The 22,669-nt window shown below is 38.5% G+C and overlaps 1 protein-coding gene across 4 annotated transcripts; it reads right to left on the bottom strand.

Moving 5' to 3' along the window:
* Positions 1-202: 202 nt before the first annotated feature.
* Positions 203-22,669, bottom strand: LOC148661633 (solute carrier family 2, facilitated glucose transporter member 9-like). 4 transcript variants are annotated; one of them, XM_088635654.1, is made up of 12 exons: positions 22,631-22,669; positions 14,543-14,641; positions 12,197-12,357; positions 10,815-10,939; positions 10,072-10,217; positions 9,278-9,410; positions 6,694-6,881; positions 6,005-6,115; positions 4,599-4,700; positions 4,039-4,114; positions 2,259-2,386; positions 203-1,129 (listed from the first exon to the last, which is right to left on the bottom strand). In XM_088635654.1, the coding sequence occupies exons 1-12, from the start codon at positions 22,631-22,633 to the stop codon at positions 875-877; spliced, it is 1,527 nt and encodes a 508-aa protein (XP_088491780.1). In that variant the 5' UTR covers positions 22,634-22,669; the 3' UTR covers positions 203-874. The 4 variants fall into 4 exon arrangements, with proteins under 4 accessions (XP_088491780.1, XP_088491778.1, XP_088491779.1 ...); XM_088635652.1 differs by lacking the exon at positions 22,631-22,669 and adding an exon at positions 21,452-21,803; XM_088635653.1 differs by lacking the exon at positions 22,631-22,669 and adding an exon at positions 15,186-15,413.

Genomic DNA, 22,669 nt, shown 5'->3' with positions numbered 1-22,669 from the left:
GTGACCCTGTACTGGATAAAGCAGTCAGAAAATAGATGGATGGAGTTATTTTTTAAATCTACTGCACATTTTCTTGTTTTTGCAGGCCACTGCCTGTATAAATAAGTAAAGGTAATGACATAATCACTGCCTCTGCTGCAGTGATTATATTCAATATTTGGTACAGTACAAGAGAAATCTTTTTAATAGTGACATGTTCCAAGAAGATTCACAAGCTGTATCATCTTTATTGGTGGCACCGTCATACACAAAAGCTCATATACAGTATAATTTTAAAAAATCGAATTCGTTATTACATGTCAAGGAGATAATGTACTTATTTCTGGAATAAGCCACATGTTTCAGTACCCTCAGACTCTTATGACACTCAGATACATTTTATATGTGTTTATTCCATTATTTCTTTCAGTTCCAGCCTAATTTTCACTTGACTGGATTAATTTCTTCAGCTCTGTTTCCCTGGAAAGACACATAAACTCCTTTTTATCATAGAAATCAGAATGCTAAAAAGACATGCCCCAGTAGAAGGACTGTTAAGAGTTTAACACTACTTTGAAATAGTATACTGTAAATGATCTTCTTATCTTCTTTCTAACAAAGTTTGGTAAAACATTGGTAAAAGTGTGAGCTCAAAAAAAGGTCACAATCTGTCAAGCTTTAGTTGGAGGTTTCTTAAATACTTCAGTCCAGTTGATGTACTCAATTTAGCTACAGAAATCAGAAACTCAGTGGAATGTGATGTGACATCATGTGCCGATTACTGCCAAAAAAAAACACAACAACAAGAAGAAAAAAACCCACGTGTAGTTTGCCACATTTGAGCACTCATCAACAATAGATTCTCAAGCGATGACATCCTTCTTTCTTTCCAGTCTCAGGGGAAGGACATGGAACTGTCAAATTCCAGGAAGCCATTTTCCAGAGCGCCATAACTGTTCATCTTCTTGAGCTTCAGCTGGTCAGGGCTGCTTTGCACCAGAGGTTGGATGACAGGTTCTTTGGAGGAAAACATCTGACTTATCTCCATGAAGGTCTTGTTCTTAGTCTCGGGGATAATGAAGTAGACATAGCCCGCCACCGAGAGACAGATCCCACAGAAAATCAGGTAGCAGAAAGCTCCAGCGGACATCTGCACAAAGGATGAGCAAACAGTTTTTCACTCAGGGGAGAATTGGGAAAAGCTGTTGGTCCTTCTGAGAGAATCCCATTTCTCTAGGTCACCCCCTTTCATGAAGCACTTGGAAACATTTTTTCCCTTTGTCATACGCTTTGCTGCGATATCTTGTATTTTTAAGTACTCAAAAGCAATGCAAAGCTCCAGCACAGTTATTCAACTGGTGGGGAGCACCCACTGATTTTTAATCATGCTGAATTCAGGTTAGCATTAAAAATGCAAACCTTCAGTGGAGCACAGTGATAATAATATTATTTACATTAATATTTGCACACATCCCCCCTGCATGACAGAACCACATGAAGACTTGATAGTTCCCAAATTAGATCTTTGGTTATTGTGTCAAAAGTGGGACATGGGGAATCTGTTAAGATGCGAGATACTTAAACCAAAATTTGTCTTAATTCCACTAGATGGCACTATGCAGCCTGCTGAAGAAAAAAACCTGAATTAGTAAAAGCAGGTGTTTTTACCTCCAGACAGACTGAAATACAAGTAGGTCTACTGTATATTATGCCGAAGATAAAACCTTCATTATAATATTATATTCCTTAATTGTTGCATAAATATTTTTCTCAGTATGGTAAAACAGGAAAAGTGTTACTCAGACAACGTGGAACTACTGTGCTCCTGAATCTACTCAAAGGTGACATTGCAGCCTTATTTTTGCTTCCCATACCAAACATTACTTCACTGCGCTTCTGACAAAAACCCTTAATCTGAATAAATCGGAAATAAAAAAGGACAAGCATGAAAGTAAATAACTTAAATGTGCAGCCTAGAACTTTAAAAAAGGCAGATTTCCTTTGCAGCTGGAGCAAAGTTAGCTTTTTTCTGAAGGGAATTCAAACTTGCTGATTCTTCACAACCAGATATAAACAACTTAAAACTAATTACAGGATTAGTGCATACCAGGCCACAATACCCCCTCTAAAACAAATGCAGTGGCTTTTAAGCTTTTAATTCTTCTACTGTTTGTCTACCTCTATTTTAGAGCAGGGTTGGGGGGGGGTTATGTGTTAGTTTTGAGTAGGTAAACACGCAGCCAGCACAAGCCAGCGAGACCCATGGGATTCCTCCTTACTTGCAGGAAGGGGAAGACGAAGCCGACAGTGAAGTTGGAGATCCAGTTGAGCGAGCCGCCCACGATGTAGGCCGCAGGGCGGTGGGACTGCTTGAACAGTTCGGCCGTCATCAGGAAAGGCACACCGGCTGCACAGATGGAAGGCAAACACCGCTGTTCACACATCTATAGGGCTTCTGAAGGAAACGGTTTCAAAGTCTGGCTGTCGTCTCTAGGTTTCATCAGGCAATTCAGCTCCCCCCCAACATAGGTCACTTTGGTCTCATGTTAAAATAACTGTCACCTGTGATTCCATGGGATTCCAAGAAACTCACTGAAGGGTAATCTTCAGGAGGTGCAATGCCTTCTGTTGTATTAGAAGCCAGTGAGAAGAATTGCTAGCTAGCTGCTGACTTGGAGGAACTTACAGTATATCATCTTTCTTCATCATTTCACTCTTTATCGACGGAAACTCCAAAGACAGTGCATGCAATTGTGATTGTATGAATATATTCAAATTATTGCATACATAGCATTCTGTTGATATTTTACTTACAGTGTATAGTTTGCAAAATAAAATGCATAGATATACAGATGAAAAATAAATTATCTGAAAAAATGCATTATTAAACTACTTTTGAGAAGAATCACACTTTAATACATTAGTGATCAGGAATACAACAATAATAATAAAAACAGTTTAATGAGCTACTTGTTTTCTCTGTATGCTGAAACTACAGATGGTTCCAATGCTTAACTTCTAATCCCTTTTGGTTACAACTGAAAAATAAGCAGACACGAGGTGTTTTTTCAAACCTAATGAGTTTAGGAACAAGCGAAGATGCCACTTCATTATTTGTGCATGATAATTGAGAGAAGAAGCTTAATGTAGTCAAATTTATAAGGAACCAAGTCCGATATTCATTGTTCATGCAGGATTTTGTCTTAAAAAGTCATATTCATCATTGTTTATGAACAATGAGCCATAAAAATCCTAATTAAAGATGTAATTACAGCGATAGAAATTCTCGACTGAGAATGAATTATAGATTTGTTAGAGGGTCTGATAATACATCAATTGTGTAAACCACTCAGGCTCCCATTTATCATTTTTATACAGAGCTAATGCACTTCAGCTATTCTTTATATTCCAACTTTTTCCCCATAGGAAAGTTTAAAAAGGCAGGATGATATTTTGGACTCTTTCTTCAGAAGATGTCAAAATAAAGGGACTTCTCCAATTTCTGACCACAGCTATAGACATCTGGAAGGTATCTGCATTCAAACAACCTCAGTAATTTGAAGAACATAATTCTGCTTCTAAATAAGTAATGCTACCCTTAACGAATGGTATCATAAGTTAAAAAGGCACCAAAAATCCTATAAGACTTGTAGAAACATAAACTTGAGGTAAGAAATCTATGAAGAAACCATGCTAGAGAACAGCAGAATTAAGCAGATATGATAGATATACTTGGCCATTTCTGCTGACCATACCATCTTCATGAAAAGAACAGGCCTCATATTCCTTCTCAGCTGGATATGGTTTCATGTCTCAATGGTGCCTACACATTTTGCAGATCTCTAAAACCCCTTTCTTCCAGATTAATGGTAATGGTATGTGTTGGCACGGCACATAAGAAAAATCCATAAATGAAGTTTGGATTCTCTGGTAAAGGCAACAGAAACAGGCTACTTTAAAAGAAAGCTAGAAAAACCAGATTCATTCCTCCATTTTGCTATTGTTACTGTATATGTGCATATAGAATCAAAATACGGCATGTTCATGACTGTCACCAACCTGGACCAATGCAGAACCCTGCGATGATTCCCACCACACAGGCCACGCTGACATAGCGCATGAAGGACAGATAGGTCTGGCAGCATGCAAACAAAATGGGATAATGAAGAGCAGATTACTAACATAACATGGTGAGGACAAACTGTCTCAAACGTAAAGACTGCATGGCATCTTTACAAACCTGTACAGCACATACATCATAACAAACACTAGAACATAATTCCTGGAAGTGCTCTCGACAAAAGACTGCAGTTATCATGTCTCAGTCTCACAGCCTACTGTCTTACTACCAGTTACAGTCTTGGATAATGTTCAGTGAAACTGAACTGTACAGACAACAAAGCTGAAGTATTGAGCCAGTAAGGTGAGCACTATTACGATGTCTGTGCCTCCACATTGTTGGAAAGGAACATCATTTTTCAAACTTGTATCCTCCCTGGAATACACCTCCAATATAAACAAGAACCGAGTCACTATAATAGCTCAAGATCTACACAAGACATGGGCAGACCTCACCACTGCAGGATTTTAAAGAGCACGCCTGCCATAAGGAGACATACCTGTAAGACCAAGGAAATCGTGATCCCTGCGCAGCAGATTCCCATGAAACTGAAGCCACCAATCATTAATGGTCGCCTCCCGAGCCTTTCAATGGTGAAGCACTGGGGAAAGGGAGCAGCATGGGGAAATGCCAGTGAGGGAGATTCACTTTGAAGAACAAATACTATTCAGCCCCTTAGCCATTTCATGGTGTACAGTTTTCATCAAAGACTGACTACAGAATTAATGAGCACACCTCATTTTCAAAGAGACTGAAGTTGTCTGAAGTTATCAATGACCAGAAAACTTACAAATCTGTGCCACTTCAGCACAGCTCCAACCTGAAATTAAACTTCCATATTACGGATTGACTGGGAATTGAGAGCTACTGTACCACCTTAAAAAAAACCAACTCAAAGCGATCATGACAGGAAAAAAAAACTTGTGTTTTAGCTTAAAACTTTTATTTTCCTAATGGAATAGAAATAAAAAATAAGAATGAAAAACCAAAAGGAACGTGATAACTTAAAGGAAGCAAAAAGATGACAGCAGGAAGAATCGCTGTAATTTTATAACCAATCTCCCGGCCTCCTTGGGGTGCCATTTACCTCCCCACTGAGGGCCAATCGACACTGACGGAGCTATGAGTTCTCATGACTAACTGCGGTCCTGCTATTGTACTCCAATGCTAAAAGCCGACTTGCAAACAGGCACTCCCCAGATCTGAGAGAGAGAAATAAAGACGGCTCCTCAAGCTTGTCCTCTATTATGTTTATGAAAGGTGGGGCAAGGAAGGGGAGGCAGTCACTCCTGGGATGAAACGAGACACATCGCTCTCCCTAATAGATGTCTAATCTAATTCAGGGTTATATAGCTTTGGCCAGCAACTCCTGAAATTCCAATACACACAGGGTAAAGTGAAGTATATTAAAGATTACCAGAACAGGCCTACCTGTCTTTGGAGACAGCACTGGAGCATCTGGCCTATCATATTTATATATGTCTCTTGTTAAAGTCCCTGTTAACAACAGTTTTAGGGGTTTGCTCAAGTTATTGAAGGGGCTGAATGCAAGTTTTAGATGAAGAGAAGTGGCTTGAGGATTTTGGATCAATAAACCGGGATTGAGACGAGCTGAAAGGCCACTTGCCTTTTATAACCTCTCTATAGTTCTTGAGTTTTTATTTTAAATCACATTTTTAGTCCTTGTCAAAATCCCACCGCTGTTTCTCATGAAAAACTGTGTCCATTTCATCCTGATTCCTGAACCAAGCCTCTTTGTTGTGGAGTGGCAAAACAGCTGGATTCAATTGAATCAAAACTGTTAATGCTATAATGCTCCATCCAAAAAGCAGTTGAAATACATAAGGTCCCTTCTCAATCCAATATTCCAAGATTAAAATAAGTCATACTGTATGTCACACTCACCCCTATAAGTCCTGCAATGACCTCGATTGCTCCTGTTCCCACTGTTGTGTACTGGATCTGAGGCCTGGGAATCCCAGCATTCTCAAAAATGGCATTAGTGTAGAACCAGATCTGAAAGAGGAGACTCCATGGATTTTAGGCTTGTAGTTCTAACAGGGGAAATATATCAGGGGGTTTTGCAGAAAGGTTTTCTGGAACATCATTGTCCAAGTTAGCAAGAAAGAACACTAGCTCTAATATAGCCCAACAAAAAAAAAAAAACTAATTGCAATATATGCCGCTGATTAATGCCGGCCGTGGCTGTAGCTTCCATAATATCAGTGGCACTAAACAAAGTGCCTTCACAGTACCACCTAAACCGGCTGAAGGAAACGGATTTAAATGGAGTGGATAATGGTCACTGTGAAAATCAAATCTAAAATACGCCTGTCACATGCTGCCTAATAAAGGTACTATAAAATGCCAGATCTAAATATAGTGAAGAAAGGAATGAATGGAGGTCAGTTATGTTTTGTTATGAAGCTCTCAATGTTTTTTTAAACTGGTTAGAGGATTTTCTAGATCACTGAACCGTTTCAAGCAAGCTTGACTCCTAAGTGGTCTGTGTGGTGCCCTCTGCTTTCCTTTCATGTCCCGAGACTAGGACGGCTCCCGTTTGTAGCTCAGCTGTAGCCGGTGCGGAGTCTTACTGCATCGATGCCAGACAGCTGCATGCCAATGTTGATGACGACGATGGAGACGACCTGCCAGCGCACAGAGGTGTCCAGAATAAGGTGCCACACTGACACTGTGTTCACTGTGGAGAGAGAGCGCTGCTCCTCCTGCATCTCCTCAATTTCTGCCTGGATGTTACACTTGGCACGATACCATTTCAGAGCTGCAGGGGGCAACAGGCACCAAAGTGAAAACTACGCACCAGTCCGGATGTCATGACAATCTAATAATATCCCGACCAAAAAACAAACAGAACTACTAAGCTAGGGGAAAAAAGCCAAGCATATTCTGTATTAACACTAGCTATTCTTCTTATTTATATATAGGGGATATAGCTCAGTGGTAGATCATTTGACTGCAGATCAAGTGGTCCCCTGTATCCTGATTGTTTGGGGGCGCCACATAAATGGCTGACCCTGCTCTCTGATCCCAAGCTTCTCTCTCCCTGCCTGTGTGTCTCATGGAGAGCAAGCTGGGGTATGCGAAAAGACAAATTCCTAATGCAAGAAATTGTGTATGGCTAATAAAGTGATCTTCTTTTTATACCGTTCCTAGTAAAGGTGAACTCCAGCGCAGGTACAGTACAGCTTTTCTTGCCAGGTGTTTCCATTGTTCATCCATCACTGGAAAGTCATCAGAAAGTCACACACCCTGACAAGGGCTGTGGCAAACTAGAGCCCATACCAGAAGCATGAGGCACAAGATAGCATCGCACCCTGGCTAGAGTACCAGTCTAGCACAGGGCGCATGCATACACAAGCACACATGGATGATTTAAAGACAACAACTGTTTGTTGGGGGACAGGAGGAGGAAACCAAAGCACCTAGAAGAAACCCAGGCAAAAACCTCACAAGGAATCTGTGTGAATCTGGGTCTATAATCAAACCCAGGAGCCATGAGACAACAACACTAATCATACACTGGTATGCAGGAGTTTCAATTATATTCTTATAAGGCAGTTCAAGAAAAAGTATTGCATCTTTGCGGTAAGAGAACATTATTGTAGTTCACGTAGGTAGCTGCATCAGCATGCGTAGGCTGCAAAAGAACAAGTAATAGGTTTATTCCATGCTGAAAAGAGAAGAAAAGAAACAACGTTTCGGCTGTGGACTCTTCTTCTTCTGGCTGTGGACCCAAAGAAAGCTCCATGGCGGAAACTTTGTATTTCTTTTCTTCTCTTTTCAAGCATGGAATAAACTGTTACTTGAACATTACTGAAGACCAATAGTGAAACATGTACTTATATTTAAATAAAAAAACAAAATAATTTCAGCATTTTGTTGTAATGCTGTTCAAATTACACAAAAGCAAAAATTCAGTTAAATCTGACTGTCTATTCACAAAAAGAAGTCCTGGAACACATCAGTGACAACACCAAAAGCAGAACACAAAACTTATTTTAAACAATATTGATGTAAAGCGTTTACAATTTCATCCCCATGCTCATTTTAAATCTTAATTTGCTTATCAGCCAGAGAATGTGTTGCTCAATGGTTTTGCACAATGATTTATTACAAAGTCAATTAGGAGTCTCTTTCTGTTTTTTTTTTACTCCCAGGATTACTGCAAGCTCTTTCTAGCCATACTCCACAATGAATGATGAGGTTGACTGATTTTAAAGCCACTAGTAAAGCCTCTTTTCTGGAGACAGAATGGAATATTACCAATTAATTTACCATTATGACCTTGAAGAAGAAAGTCTAAAGCCAAAAGCATTTAAAAGTCAACAGAATATGGTGCATTGTGGAAATGGCTCAATGGGATTAAATACAAAAAAGGTTTAGTTTGGATGAAACAAAAATGTAAAACCTACCTAAGTCACAGTGTGACAATAATGCTACTTTTAATGTGATAATTAGCCATTAACCATTTAAAAAATAAGGGCATTTATGGAGTACATCTGCAATACGTTACTGTTATTGCTTAGTAAACATGTCCAGTGCACATCAGAACATCAGTAAGGTTTCATATGAGACTTAAGAGATATGAGACTCCACAGCCTCATTAGAAAAGCTTAAACAACAATTAGAACAGCATTTTTTTTTATATTAAAGTATAGAAAGAGCTTACCATGAATCAGCCAATTGTCAAACGTTTACTGAAAATGTATCAATTAACGTTAAGTAAAGAAAACATTCATAAGCCAAAAGGTATGAATACATTCTTCCCATTTTCCATGTAATTTGTGCTTTTGTGACCAGGCATTTCCTCACCAACTCTTTGCATCTTTTTATCTAAACATCAACAGACATCACAAAGTCCCAGAAAAGTAGCTGATGGCCTGTATTTTAAAATGTGATCAGGTGAACAAGTTCCAATATATTTATGAAATAACTGACGCCAGTATAAGAAAGGTTACAAACAAAAGGATGCAATTCAGCAGTTAGTACAGATAGCTAATTGATCCAAGGATCTCATCCAGCTGTTGCTTGGCATCAGCTTCAATAACACATCGGGGAGCGAGTTCCCAAACTCCTACTTCGAGAACTTCAGGCAAGGGGTGACTTATAAGGAGAGCAGAGTGGAGGAGCTGGGCCTGTATGCTGGACAGCTCTTACCTGTGATAGTGGCGTGGACATTGTGCTTCTCTATCAGCAGGTATCGAGGACTTTCGGGGAACCAGGGCAGAAGTAACAGCTGAATGAAAGTGGGAGCTACCACAAGGGAGAGGAACAGGGGCCAGTGCTCTTCCTGCGAACATTCAGCACACAAACCTACTTCAGCCTCACAATACACGCACTCCAGACATGACATTTTGATGCTATTGCCTTATAATGACGTAATGCCATTAATAGGTCACATTTCATAACACAAAACTGCAAATGTACACAACTGTATGCCAAATCTATTTTGTTTTTAATGTTGGCCTGTCTAAGTGACAGTAAAAAAGCCTAAAGCAAAATAATTGGGTAATAACAGCTTGTGAGGGAAAAAAAAAACATTCTGTTCAGTGAAATCTAAAAGACAGGTTGTCCCTTGTTGGTCTTGGTTGGGCGACACTGAAGAGATATTTTAAACTTAATGGAAATTCCTTTTTTCAATTTTCTATGTATTACAAGACCAGTCCCCATGAAGTTCCATTAACTTGAACATGAAACTGTTATGAATAGGTTTTCTATATCTCCACTTACAAACTCGCAGCATCTCCTGGAGAATCTTGAGTTGTTTGTGCAACCTCAACTTCCAGTTCTAACTACTCCTCGCTTTAGCCCTGTGCCTAACCGTTACCCAAACCATACCTTAAAACAGGCCTGAAATTTCCAACTACAGTCAAACTAAGATAATCACAGAGACTTTTTCAGGGCACAAATCAGAAACGTCTTTAGATGACAATCATTCATATACTCTATACCTTTCCAAGCAGCTCATGGAGACCCAGGACCTGAGCCATGAAAACACCCACACAGATGAAGATGCTGGGCATGAGACCCAGGAAACCTCGCAGATTCTTTGGAGCAATCTCTCCCAGGTACATGGGGACCACACTCAGAGAAATCCCTGTAGGGAGGAGTGGATTCATCACATGTAACAGCGATACTTTCACAAGACTCAGTCTGGCTTGGAACACCTTTCAAAATCCTGCGATTTAACTATGCAGAAACTTAATAAATGAATTACTTCTATCACTTAAGCAAATAGTTTGACTGCTCCTTTTCCTACACAGAATACAGATACCCAATTCAAAACAATTCTAACAAACTTTAAAAAATTGTCTTTGATAGCATTTAAAAACTTAACGTGACCTTTTAATATACAGTACATACAGGCATTAAAACAGAGACAAATGAGTATTGGTGATTCCTATCTTTACATACAGTAGCTGTAAATAATGCATACTAAAGGAGTGTATCTTAGTATAATTTTTTTCCTGACCTACAAGACCAAGCAAGACAAATCTGCTTTATATTTACAACAGGGCTTCAGATAGTGATACTTTCATGAAGACTTTACCACAGTTTTTGACATTCACTTAACCAGTTAAATAATAATTTAAATTGACTTTTCAAAGATACAGGTAAGTTCCGCATAACAAAACTTACTGCAGAGATTATTCAAGCACTTCTGAACTGTTTGAAGAGTGAGGCCCACAAGTACCTGAATGTATCCCAGTAATGAAACGTCCTATAATAACCATTTCCGGAGAGCCACAGATCCGACTGAAGCCCATCAGAGCCCCTGAAATGAACACTAGTATTGTGGATTTCACTAGTGTCCCTTTCCTGCCGAAAGACAACAGACTCTGTGAGAGGTATAAGTGTTCTTAACATCATGTACTGTCAGCTAACTGCAAAATTCTCATCAGGTACAATTAAGGGCATTGAGGAGTTGTTCATGAAGAAAATCAATGGATCTGGACTGTTAGAGTAAAACCCTGAGTGGATCTTTCCATGGGATCCTGACTGGGAGAGAAAAAACCCAGAGCAGATCATTTCATGGGAAATCTAGTGGAAATCTGATCAAGTCCGGGTTTTACTCTAGCAGTCCGGATCCAGTTGAAGTCTAATCCAGTCCGGGTTTTACTCTAACAGTCTGGATCCAATGAAATTATGATCCAGTCCGGGTTTTACTCAAGCAGTCCAGATCCAGTACAAGTCTGATCCAGTCCAGGTTTTACTCAAGCAGTCCAGATCCAGTACAAGTCTGATCCAGTCCAGGCTATACTCTAGCAGTCCGGCTCCACTGAAAATATGATCCAGTCCAGGTTTTACTCTAACAGTCCGGATCCACTGAAAAAACTGATCCAGTCTGGAAGTCTGATCCAGTCCGGGTTTAACTCTAGCAGTCCGGCTCCATTGACAATATGATCCAGTCCGGGTTTTACTCTAACAGTCCAGATCCAGTACAAGTCTGATCCAGTCTGGGTTTTACTCTAACAGTCCGGATCCAGTGGAAGTCTGATCCAGTCCGGGTTTCACTCTAACAGTCCGGCTCCATTGACAATATGATCCAGTCCGGGTTTAACTATAGCAGTCCTGCTCCACTGAAAATATGATCCAGTCTGGGTTTTACTCTAACAGTCCGGCTCCACTGAACATATGATCCATTCCGGGTTTTACTCTAGCAGTCCGGATCCAGTACAAGTCTGATCCAGTCTGGGTTTAATTCCAACAGCCTGGATCCTGTGGAAGTCTGATCCAGTCCGGGTTTTACTATAGCAGTCCAGATCCACTGAAAAACTGATCCAGTCCGGGTTTTAATATAGCAGTCCAGATCCACTGAAAAACTGATCCAGTCCAGGTTTACTTCTAACAGTCCGGATTCAGGAGAAGTCTCATCCAGTCCGGGTTTTACTCTAACAGTCCGGCTCCACTGAAAAACTGATCCAGTCCGGTTTTACTCTAACAGTCTGGCTCAACTGAAAAACTGATCCAGTCTGGGTTTTTCCTCTAACAGTCCGGATCCAGTAGAAGTCTGATCCAGTCCGGGTTTTACTCTCACAGTCTGGATCCTACAGAATGGTACTGATGGTAGCTTACCTTCCAAACTTTGTAACCAGCACGCCCACTAGCAAGGAGCCCAGCAGGCCCCCAATGGCAAACACTGACACCGTCAGAGAATACATCAGCGTCAGGGACTCCTCACTCAGGCTGCTGCCATTACGATTCACAACGGAGTGGTTGTAAAAGTCTTTAATGTACTAAGAAGAAAAGCAGATTCATTTAAAGTAACAACGATACCAGCAGACGGATATAGGGTTCTCCTAATGTAGGCTTGCATAGTCCAACAGCTGCATGATAATGTGCAGGGAATTGGATACATCCAGATATTGAACCTCAGGAAACATAGGACATGTAACAGCTCATATGCACTTCTGCATGATGACATCAGGGGCGCCAATGATCCTTGCATTGGTGGTGTAAATAATTATCTATATTAACTTATGCATGTGTGCCACATTTTACAGCTTCATGGTATAGTTTCATGATAGAGTTGTTCTCATAGGCCAATTATTTTAGAACACTCTATATATAACAGATAGGTAAAACAGAAAAAAAATAGACAAGGTTTCTATTCTGTTGGAATAGGAGCTGTCTTCATTCTGGAAACTTCATTACAGAAGCTAAAATAGATACTTATGGATGTGTGAGAACTCAGGTGGTTTGCTTGGGGCTTTGTAATTATTCCAAAATTAGAGAATGGACATTATGCTGTGCAATAATTTTTCAACACATCAGAGAAACTAGTTTTGACTTTAATGGGAAATCCCCCAAATCCTATTTTTTAAAAATGTCAGAAATGGATGCTTTATCAAGATGTGTTATTTTTAGTGCAGACATGCCAGCTCACTTTTGAAGGCTGTGTGTAAATGATCGGTTGTTGAACACAAATGTAATAAGCTGGTCTCAAAACAATGGCAATCTGAGACAGAATTCAATGTGCTAACTGCATAATTTCTGTTCTATATCAATGCTCTGGGAATAGCTTAATATTACTAGTTTATCCAGCACATTAGAAAAAAAGAGATACTGAGGATGTTTAGACAGAATGCAGAGGCCTCATTAAAGGATATCTGAAATTTCAGCCACTGGGGCAAGATTGCACAAATCAACAAGTAATATTTCTCACATTTACACACTTGTTTAGTGGTACAGATCTGACATTTCTTCCATAAACCCAGGCTTAAATCAAAATTATGTACAGTATCCCATAAGAATCACACATGCTGATTTAATCAGGCAAGGGAAGCTTTCAACATTTCACCAAATTTTCACCATCACCAGCAATTCAATCTTCAGAAATATTGCCTATTCTCATTGCGGTCTTCTTTTCCACATAAACTGTCTAAATCATTAGATTTAGTAGTTGGATCCAAGCACAAAGGAGTTCTTCTTAATTTACAGAAACACCAGAATCAGAGCCAACTGAAAGACAGAGTCCTGTGCATGTGACCCCAGTCTCTCTATCCCAGACTATTCCAGGACACAAAGTAATGAAATCCCAGTGCTGTGTCTTTTTTATACATCATCTTACTCTAGTTAATGAATCAACACAGTGTTGGGAAAATGTAACACAGCACACTTCATTCACCAAGGGTTTCAGTGTTTTAGCTGAAAAACTAAAGAACTACACAACATTCATTTTATTTGATTAGGTCAATTTTATGATGGACTGTGGGGCTCTTCTTGGTCTGATGATCAGTAATTCTATCGGAAAAACATTAACAGACTTTTTAAAGTGTGGACACAATGTTCTTTCACACAATACTCGAAAACCCACAGAGAGGAGCTCCACAAAAAAGTTCTTAAAGATATGTTTGTGGAGGGAGGGATAATTAATGTTGAAAATACTTTATAGAGATCAGGTCTGCTATAATTCATGCCTCACAGGATTGTAGCAGTCAGTCTGAATTAGCCCACTCCAAATAGGTGGACAGAAAAAGTGGAAAAATTTAAGAAATGTCTAAAACAATTCCTTAAAAGAAGTTACGGACATTAAAACAACAGGTTTTTCTTACATATTTCTATAAAATTCCACAAATTAAGAGTGGACTGAAATTAGCTGTGACCTCAATGTGCTGCATTCTGTACATCATCCTTCTCCAATTAAAAGGATCAAGGATGTCTGACTAGATTACGTTGTTAGGCACTTCTTTTAAGTGTTGCACAGAATTTGAAAAAAATCCAGGCTAATACTTCAGACGTTACACTAAAACCCTACTTTAGTCAGTTGTCTTTATTTGGTTCCTCCACATTTTGTACATTGACAATTCTACTGTCGAAACTAGGAAAAAGGGCTTCCTATGAAGAAAAACAGACCTTCACTCTTACGGCTGTATTAGCTTTGCCAGAAGATCAATTTTAGTGGTTGATATCATTACTCACCTCTGCTGGCGAGTTGACCACAGCCAGGTTATAGCCATAGAGCATGGAAGAGCCGAAGGAAGAAAGAAAAGCTACAGCAAGTAGCGATGAGGTGAGGTGCTGGAAATAAAGAACATTTCTGCTCATTCTGTCACTTTTAATGGGGTTTGAAGAAAAAAAAATAAGTAGAGGAAAAAAACTAAGCGGAGAAAATGTCACAACCCAGAATTTGATGTATTTGTTGAATTTACAAGGGAATTTTTTCAAGATGTTAAGTGTACCATACTCTAATTATGTATTACTACAAAGTAATGGCATCATCAGTAAACAGAACAACAAATGGCCTGTGTCAGAGAACTTGGAGGTTCTTTAAACAAGATTTTCTTTTAAAAATTGAGAAGCTCATTTATCTGTATTTTACACCCTTTTAACAGCCCAGCAATCCCTGTACTGTGTATGTAGAAAGCAAACCTGTACATGCTATTTATTGTTGTTTATTTTTTGATGTTATATGCATTGAAAAGGCAAGTCTTGATGTTTTGGTAAATAATTCCCCATTTCTCCCCCTCTTCAGAAAGCTTATACTTCAAGAATGAAACTTTTGTACATTAGCCAACAAGAAGCAAACATTACAAAACAACAACATCCAAAACAGTTACCTTACCTCTCCAAATATTTTCATTGCTTTTAAAAATAAGAAGAAAAGCATGTATTCCTTCTCGGCTTTAATGATCCATATTAGTTGTGTTAAGCACTATGCAGTGTCACAAACACACAATGTGTTCTCCCGTAGTCAGTCCTTAAGGAAGCTTTGACCAGAGCTCTGTAAAAAAAGTCTAGGTTGTGCAGGCTCTTATTATGTTCTGAGTTAATAAGACCGTTCATTGGCTGTTCCTAGAGTACATAATGTTTTTTTTTTTCTCCCAGGGGAAGCTTTTCTTATAATTTGTTAAACTATTTTGTGACAAAATATTACATGAAAAGCATTAAGGCACACAACATTTCCACCTGAATTCTTTCTTTGCATAAGGAAAAAAAAAACATACAGGAATATAAAGCCAAATTTCACAAACATATTTAGCGCCACTTAATGAAGTTATTTTCTTAAATTAATCTTCACGAGGAATCTCTTACTCCTCCAAAATATTATTAGGAATCTAAAACTAATGTAGGTGACCTTTTCAAGGTTCTAGGATAAATTATGTCACCTATTTTTAATCATTGGCTTATTGAAGGCAGGTGTTCTAATTTGCAGTATAAATACATGTGGTTCTAGCAAACGTTCACTACCCAATCATAATTAGTCAACAGGTTAGATGAACATCCAGTTTTTTTAATGGTACATCTTCCACTGAAAATCATTTTTAAAGTTTCATACAAAACACTATTGACGCATAACCCTGTCAATCCGAACAGTGTTCTAAGGTTCTCTCACTTAGGAGGCAGCTTTTTAAATAGCACAAAGGAAAACATTGTATGTGAGAGAATATACCCAGTAAAGGACACTGGACATTATTGTTTATTCACATAAACAAGAATAAAAGAAACAAGCTGCAAACAACCACTGGAGAGGAAAAAAAAAATTATATATGGGAACAACATTTTTTGGAAGAAAACAGCAAACTGCATTTCCAGTATCAACCGTGGCCTGTGATAAAAATAAAACAAATCAAGACTACCGACCAAGACATAAAAGGTGAAACGATCAGCAGATCTTGTCCTTTTAATTTTACAGACACCGTGGTCATTGGAAATCTCCAATGTACAGCTCTGCCATCGTCCCTTGATAAGAGTCTGCAGGTGAAGACAGGATTGAACTGGGTATTGATATGAGTGGCCTCACTGACTCTCTGTTCCCTTTGGTTCAGAGATCGTCTGAAGATGGAAAAGAATGTAAAAAGGCTTTTTGTCACCTATTTTAAAAGATGAAATTAAACCAAATTCACAAGAGGTCTCTGCAGATATCCTGCTGTTTCAGAGTTTATACATGGTACCAATGCATAAAAAAGAAAGTGGAAATGCTGGTTTATATAATGTATAATACTGTAAATAAACTGACTAAATTGTGAGCTTTGGCTGTGCTCCTCTTTTAATTATATAATATGGATTTCCGCAAAAAAACAACAACATTCATTTGGCAACAGAAAATACAGATTTCGTTCCCAAACAGTCTTTCAAATTCTCTTCCATTTTTTATATCTGTGGATTTCTGAAAAAACACCCAAACCTGATAAAAAAATGAGGGATGAAATGCTAAATGCTATTCAAAAATAAACTCCAAAAAATAAATTTACAACAAAGATGTCAGTTGCATGTTGCTTAAACAGAAATATCTCACACAGGATTTGAAAGGTTTAAAAGAAACACCAAAACTGCTCAGGCTTTCCTAGAATAAAATGAGCCACTTCACTGAAGATAAGGAACAAGTGTTACAAACAAGACTTTAATAATATGGTTTTCTACCTTTTAAGTTGAACTTGTTACTTCTGACATTTTGCTGGTTACAAAGAATGCACAAATTAACAGTTAGCCCTAAGCCGTATTTCATCTGTTTTGACAGAAGTTTACCAACAGGTTTTGCAAGAGTGTTCCAGAAAAGCTTATTGCTTAGCTCCCAGAAAAATTACATTTAATCAAGAAGTGGTTTTAAGAGGAATTCTGAGTGCTATGCCCCAGTAGTGCTATTAAGTCACTTTGTATGTAACTTTACTATTTTAAATTTCTTGATTTACATAACATGGCATTAGTTACACACCACATACACAAAGCAGCAGACACTATCTGGAATCTTTACTTACATCATGCATACATTCATTAGGAAGGCTGGTACAAATCACCCGAGTTGAAGCACTGTGCAAATGATAATCCCACAATCTCTTGGCATACTCATTTTAATCTGGAGATTTTTTAGACATAATATCAGTGCCCAACATAGTGAACCAAGAAAATAAAGAACAGGCCTAAAATTCAAGACATTCTAACTCTGCAACCTCTTAGGGCAAGATGATATTGCATAAAGCTCAAGTATTAAAAGCACTAAAAAGGTAAGCAGACATTCTTTCTCCTAAGATCTTAAAAGCACCATTGCAATGTTAATGATGCTACTAAAATGAAGGAAACCAAGCAGCTAATCTTTATTACCACACAAAACTTTTATTTTCCATTATTTTATGACTGTAAAGAGTGCAGTTAAGACAGTATGGGTAAACCAAAAGGACTGTTTCACTTCAACAAACCACTTATACTGTAGTGTTGCAGTGGGAGCAGATCCATCTGGACATTAGAAAGAGCACTCTGGTACCATAATATTTCAGATCAAACTAGTGCCCAGAGTGAAATGTTACCGCAATTCCTCAATCACATATTTAGCCAACGTAATCATTGTGTGAGGTCCAATTAGAACCAACCGTATTGAAATTCAAAAAAGGAACAAAAAGCACTTCGCAGGTGAAAAAGCCATAAAAAAGCCTTTTTAGGGGGCATGCAATCTTCACAAATCACAGTATTTCCACCACAGGTTTTCATTACACAGATATTACACAGGATCTGTTGTTGACAGCAACTGTCAGCTCTACCCTACTTCTTTCAAAACAGGCTGCTCTATCAGGTGTTCAGAGACAGCTCTGTCAAGGCCAGCTGCTGAACCTACAGAACCTAACTGGGCACTAAACTGCCCTAAACATACAGATGCCTTCCAAGTCAAGATACAAATGAATAATTTGAGCCATAAATTTTGGCAAGAAACTGGGATTTCAGTTGTTTTACAGTTTAGCATTTCCTGTCCTTTAGACTGGACTGATGAAAAATGGTTGTCTGGCTTGCTACATTTTAACAACTTTGTCACTGAAATTGTTTTAAAGACTTGAGTAATAGCAAAGAAAGCATAGGAATGGTTCCAGATTAATGGAGATTTTATTCTTAAACAAACTGTCAAGGATCTACATTTCAAGACAATGCATTCCACTTCTGACAGGCTCCTTACATGACTTCCTACGAAGCATGAATAGCACAATTCTGTGAGCTGTCCCTGAACTACTGTTATAACACATATTCCTTAATTTTCTAGCTTTTATTTTATTGGAATACTGCAGCATGCAAATAAAATATTGCTCAAAATGTCCTCAAAATGGCACATCATCTTAAAAACTTGTCTTCAACTCTGAGAACAAAGTTAATGATTGTTTTGCATGTGATCATTCCAACTGAAAGAAAAAAAACCAAATCGAAACGATGCATTTTTCTAAGGCTTGTAAAGAAAAAAAATCGTACAAGGCATGTACTGAAAACTTAATTTACTCTGTAAATGGTTAGATATGGTTACTTACACAGGCACATGTGAGGCCAGACATTAAAACAATGTTGCCTTGTGACAAGCAGTCAATCTTAACTGTGCCACTAGAGAAAGCATTCTTCACGAGTTCACCAGTGGTCACTGATAAACTCTCTTCAGAACAACTTAATCTGATTAAATACTGATTGTAAAGACAGAGCAAGAAGTGTTCCCTTTACATAATTTTGTGATTCACATTAAATAATGCAAAATGATTAATCATTCCCATTGCTGCAACTCAGATGTAGAAGTACAGTAAGCTACTGTACTTCAATAAGAAGCAGTGGCAAGAACTGGAAATAAAATGGGTTTAGTACCTTCAAGAGCAAGTAGGCCATGTTTTTTGGCAGTAAAAAAGGTAATAATAATAATTTCTTACACTTTCATAGCACTTTTCTGGACACTCCACTCAAAGCGCTTTACAGGTAATGGGACTCCCCTCCACCACCACCAATGTGGAGCCCCACCTGGATGATGCACCAGAACCACACATCAGCTATTAGTGGGGAGAAGAATAGAGTAAAGAAGCCAATTCATAGACGGGAATTGTGAGGAGGCCACGATTGATAATGGCCAATGGGAAATCTGGCCAGGACACTGGCCCAACTCTTTTTGAAAAATGCCCTGGGATTTTTAATAACCAGAGAGTCAGGGCCTCAGTTTTATGTCTCACCCAAAGAACCACACCTTTTTAAAGTATAGTGTCCCCATCACTACCTGGGGCATTAGGACCCACACAGACCCCAGGGTGAGTGCTCCCTACTGGTCCCACTATCACCACGTCCTGCAGCAACCTTAGCTTTCCCAGGAGGTCTCTCATCCAGGTACTGACCAGGCTCACACCTGCTGAGCGTCAATAGGCTGCCAGTTGTGAGTTACATGGTGATGCATTTGTTGCTACAGTGTATCACCCACTCATGTCCATAGTGATTCACTGAAGTGCAGAAGTCTGCTGGATGAGGCACAGCAGCTCCACTGCACAGCAGGTGAGCCAGAGACCTGAGAAGTTATCTCATCAATTGAAGTTGGAACTTTAGGTATATGTAAGATTGCTTAAGATCAAAATGGAATTTAGGCAGTGCACAGGTGTTAACATTGTTAAGGACAGCAATGGGATCTTTTAATGACCAAAGCCCTCAGTTTAATGTCTCATCTGAAGGATGGCATCTCTTTATAACAGTGCCCCTTGTCATGGTTGCATTGGTTGGGATATTCTAGTCCAGAGAAAGAAACAGCGTTGCTTACTGCATCACCAACACCACTCACAGTAGCAACCTGTTTTTCTTTGAAGTCTCCCAGGAATGACCAAGCCTTGCCTTGCTTAGCTTCTGAGTTCTCATGAGACAAGGAGAAAACTGCTGTTTGGAACACGATGTCTTGCAACAAGATGTTTAAGATGACAAGGCAGTGCTGAAAGGCTGGAAGACTGGAAGCCTAAATTAAGTCAAGCAAATACCAAAATTGGTGTTTGGTACATACTTACATTAGTGTAGTATTAATAACACCAATATTAATAAAACACTGAAGGTTTCAAAATATATGTAACATCAGGACCTACAATGTAGAGGATTTAACTCTCGATTTTCTAACAGTAATTATTTGAGATATAATTTACTACCCTGGTGTTGTAGGACCAGTTTGCCCGCGAGTTTCTACTCCAACTAGACTCTAAAATAGCTAATTCCTGGCTTGATCGGACCAGCTGAACAGCTTCTCCAAACTTTCCAGGTGTTGTCATTTTAAGGAGACCAAACTAACCTGCAGATACACCAGCCCGAGTTGGACATTCCGCCTCAAAGTTAATTAACTCAAAGCATTGGAAGGATACTGTGAAATTCCTGGCTGAACACGCGGTTAAACCAGTCCAATTTTGTGAGCCAGAATCAAATAGTATTAATCCGAATATAAAACGTAATATATGCCTATATATAAAACCCCCAAATTCGACATATACTGTATTTAACAATATTTCGACAATACAAAGTAAATCCTACCTAAACATAAAACTGTCTTGATTAGAAAAGACTTTAAGAAGTGCGCGACAAAAGGAAACCAAGGCATCTGTAAATTTTTATATACTCAACTGGATGTCAAACCAGGGACTATCGACAGGCAACCCTTTGCAACAGTAGTTGTGGCATATGTATTATCCATACATACACGTTTCCATCAAAGTCAGAACAATTACAAAAAAAAACACGTAAGCAAATGGTCAAGCTAGTAAAGTTATATTTAGCTAATTATACCATTATTATACAGGTGGTTTCAACAAAACGCCAAACTGAATAACAAAAATGTTTGCCGATTTCAGTTCTAGCAACAGCGCTAAGACATTAACACAAATTATTATGTTTTGCAGATGTGAAGGTATTTTTGTTACTATTCACGCATTCTTACAGCTGGATAATTAATTTTATTAGAGTTATAAAAGCTTCTGATGTCATTTACTTAAAAAGACTGCACCAAAAAAAAAAGAGGTACCCCGCAGTTATGAAAGCATTTAATTGCTATTTGTACCGCGCCACTCAGGTAGACGTTTTGAGACCTGACGAGGGAGAATCGAGTAATTAAGCCTGCTTTGAGTAATAACCTTAACTTACCCCTGTAAGTTTTCCATGCGAAAATATTAACAGTTCTTCTGCCATCTAAAATTCTGTCATTAAACAGAGATCCCCGAACTGGATGCAAAGCAGTAGTGAACGGTAGCTGGAAAAGTGGACAGTTCTCCCAACAAAACTTTAATGCAATTAAAGGATTCTTGCAATGAGGGGCGTTATGTCTTTGGATTGACAGACGTAAAGAAAGAATTGCTAGCAGAAATAGTTTCAAACCAATCTGCTGTGTCTCCCCCTGAGTACAGTCCCTTCCCAGTAGCTCGTTTGTTCAAATTCGCAGTCCGTTCCGATTAACAAGTTGAAAGTAGACGGGAATCACATGATGGAAGGCAATGTGATTTTTTTTGGAGAGGGCTAAAATCAATTAACTAAAAATACAAAGCTTTACTCCATTCAGACAGAGGATGTGGAATTAGCAGCAGAGAGATAGTTCACAGGTCAATTCTAAATGACTCCTTTTTTTCACAAATCCTGACAAACTTTTAACTTTTTTATTAAAAATAGGTGGAGAAATACTTTTACGTTGTTTTATTTTTCACGTATGTGAGTAACTCCTGTTCACTGCACAGTTTAACTCTAGATAATCTAGACACATTATAGTATTAATTTATATTATAAACTAGTTTAAATACCTTAAAACTTCTATATAGCTCATACTGTATATACATTCCTACAATGGATGATCCATGTAATCTGAAAATGGGTGCGAAGCGATCGCCTGAATCACAACGTTTTCACAACGGACTAGTCTAATGTTAGATTGCTTCCCTAGTGAACTGTCCACCAAATCACTAAATGGATGAGATCCTCAGGTCACCATGAGCCAAGAAACAAAACTAAATAAGCCAAGTGGACTCCTATTGTTGGCAACCTTCACCTCTTGTAGGTCAAGGGGCTGCAATATTATGTAGCTGTAAAAATAAACTTTGAAATTATATAATTCTTTTATCCAAACCACACACTTAACCCAAAAAGTAAATAATGTAGACCTTATAAAATATCAAAAACATAATGCTTAAGTGCTCAATTTATGATCTTCCCCTGATAAAATGTTACATAAACAAACATCAAAAGAAACTGCATTCAAGTTCTTGTATAAAAAATGTGTATGGATTTTTGATTATATGTTTTTAACATTATAATAATTAACCATTCAAGACTCACCATGATGCCCTAGTGATTTTGGCTATTACCTAAGAACTG

Source organism: Lepisosteus platostomus, chromosome 6, assembly GCF_059453375.1.
Source record: "Lepisosteus platostomus isolate fLepPlt1 chromosome 6, fLepPlt1.hap1, whole genome shotgun sequence".
Classification (NCBI taxonomy): Eukaryota; Metazoa; Chordata; class Actinopteri; order Semionotiformes; family Lepisosteidae; genus Lepisosteus; species Lepisosteus platostomus.
This window is presented reverse-complemented; position numbering and strand designations above follow the sequence as displayed.

Coding starts and splice junctions, on each gene's coding strand:
- LOC148661633 (XM_088635652.1), bottom strand. CDS start 21,496: ATGGCAGAAGAACTGTTAATATTTTCGCATGGAAAACTTACAGGG. Junction 10,940..12,196: donor CTGGTTACAAAGTTTGGAAG/GTAAGCTACCAT, acceptor GTCTTTCGGCAG/GAAAGGGACACTAGTGAAAT. Junction 6,882..9,277: donor TGTCCACGCCACTATCACAG/GTAAGAGCTGTC, acceptor TGCCCCCTGCAG/CTCTGAAATGGTATCGTGCC.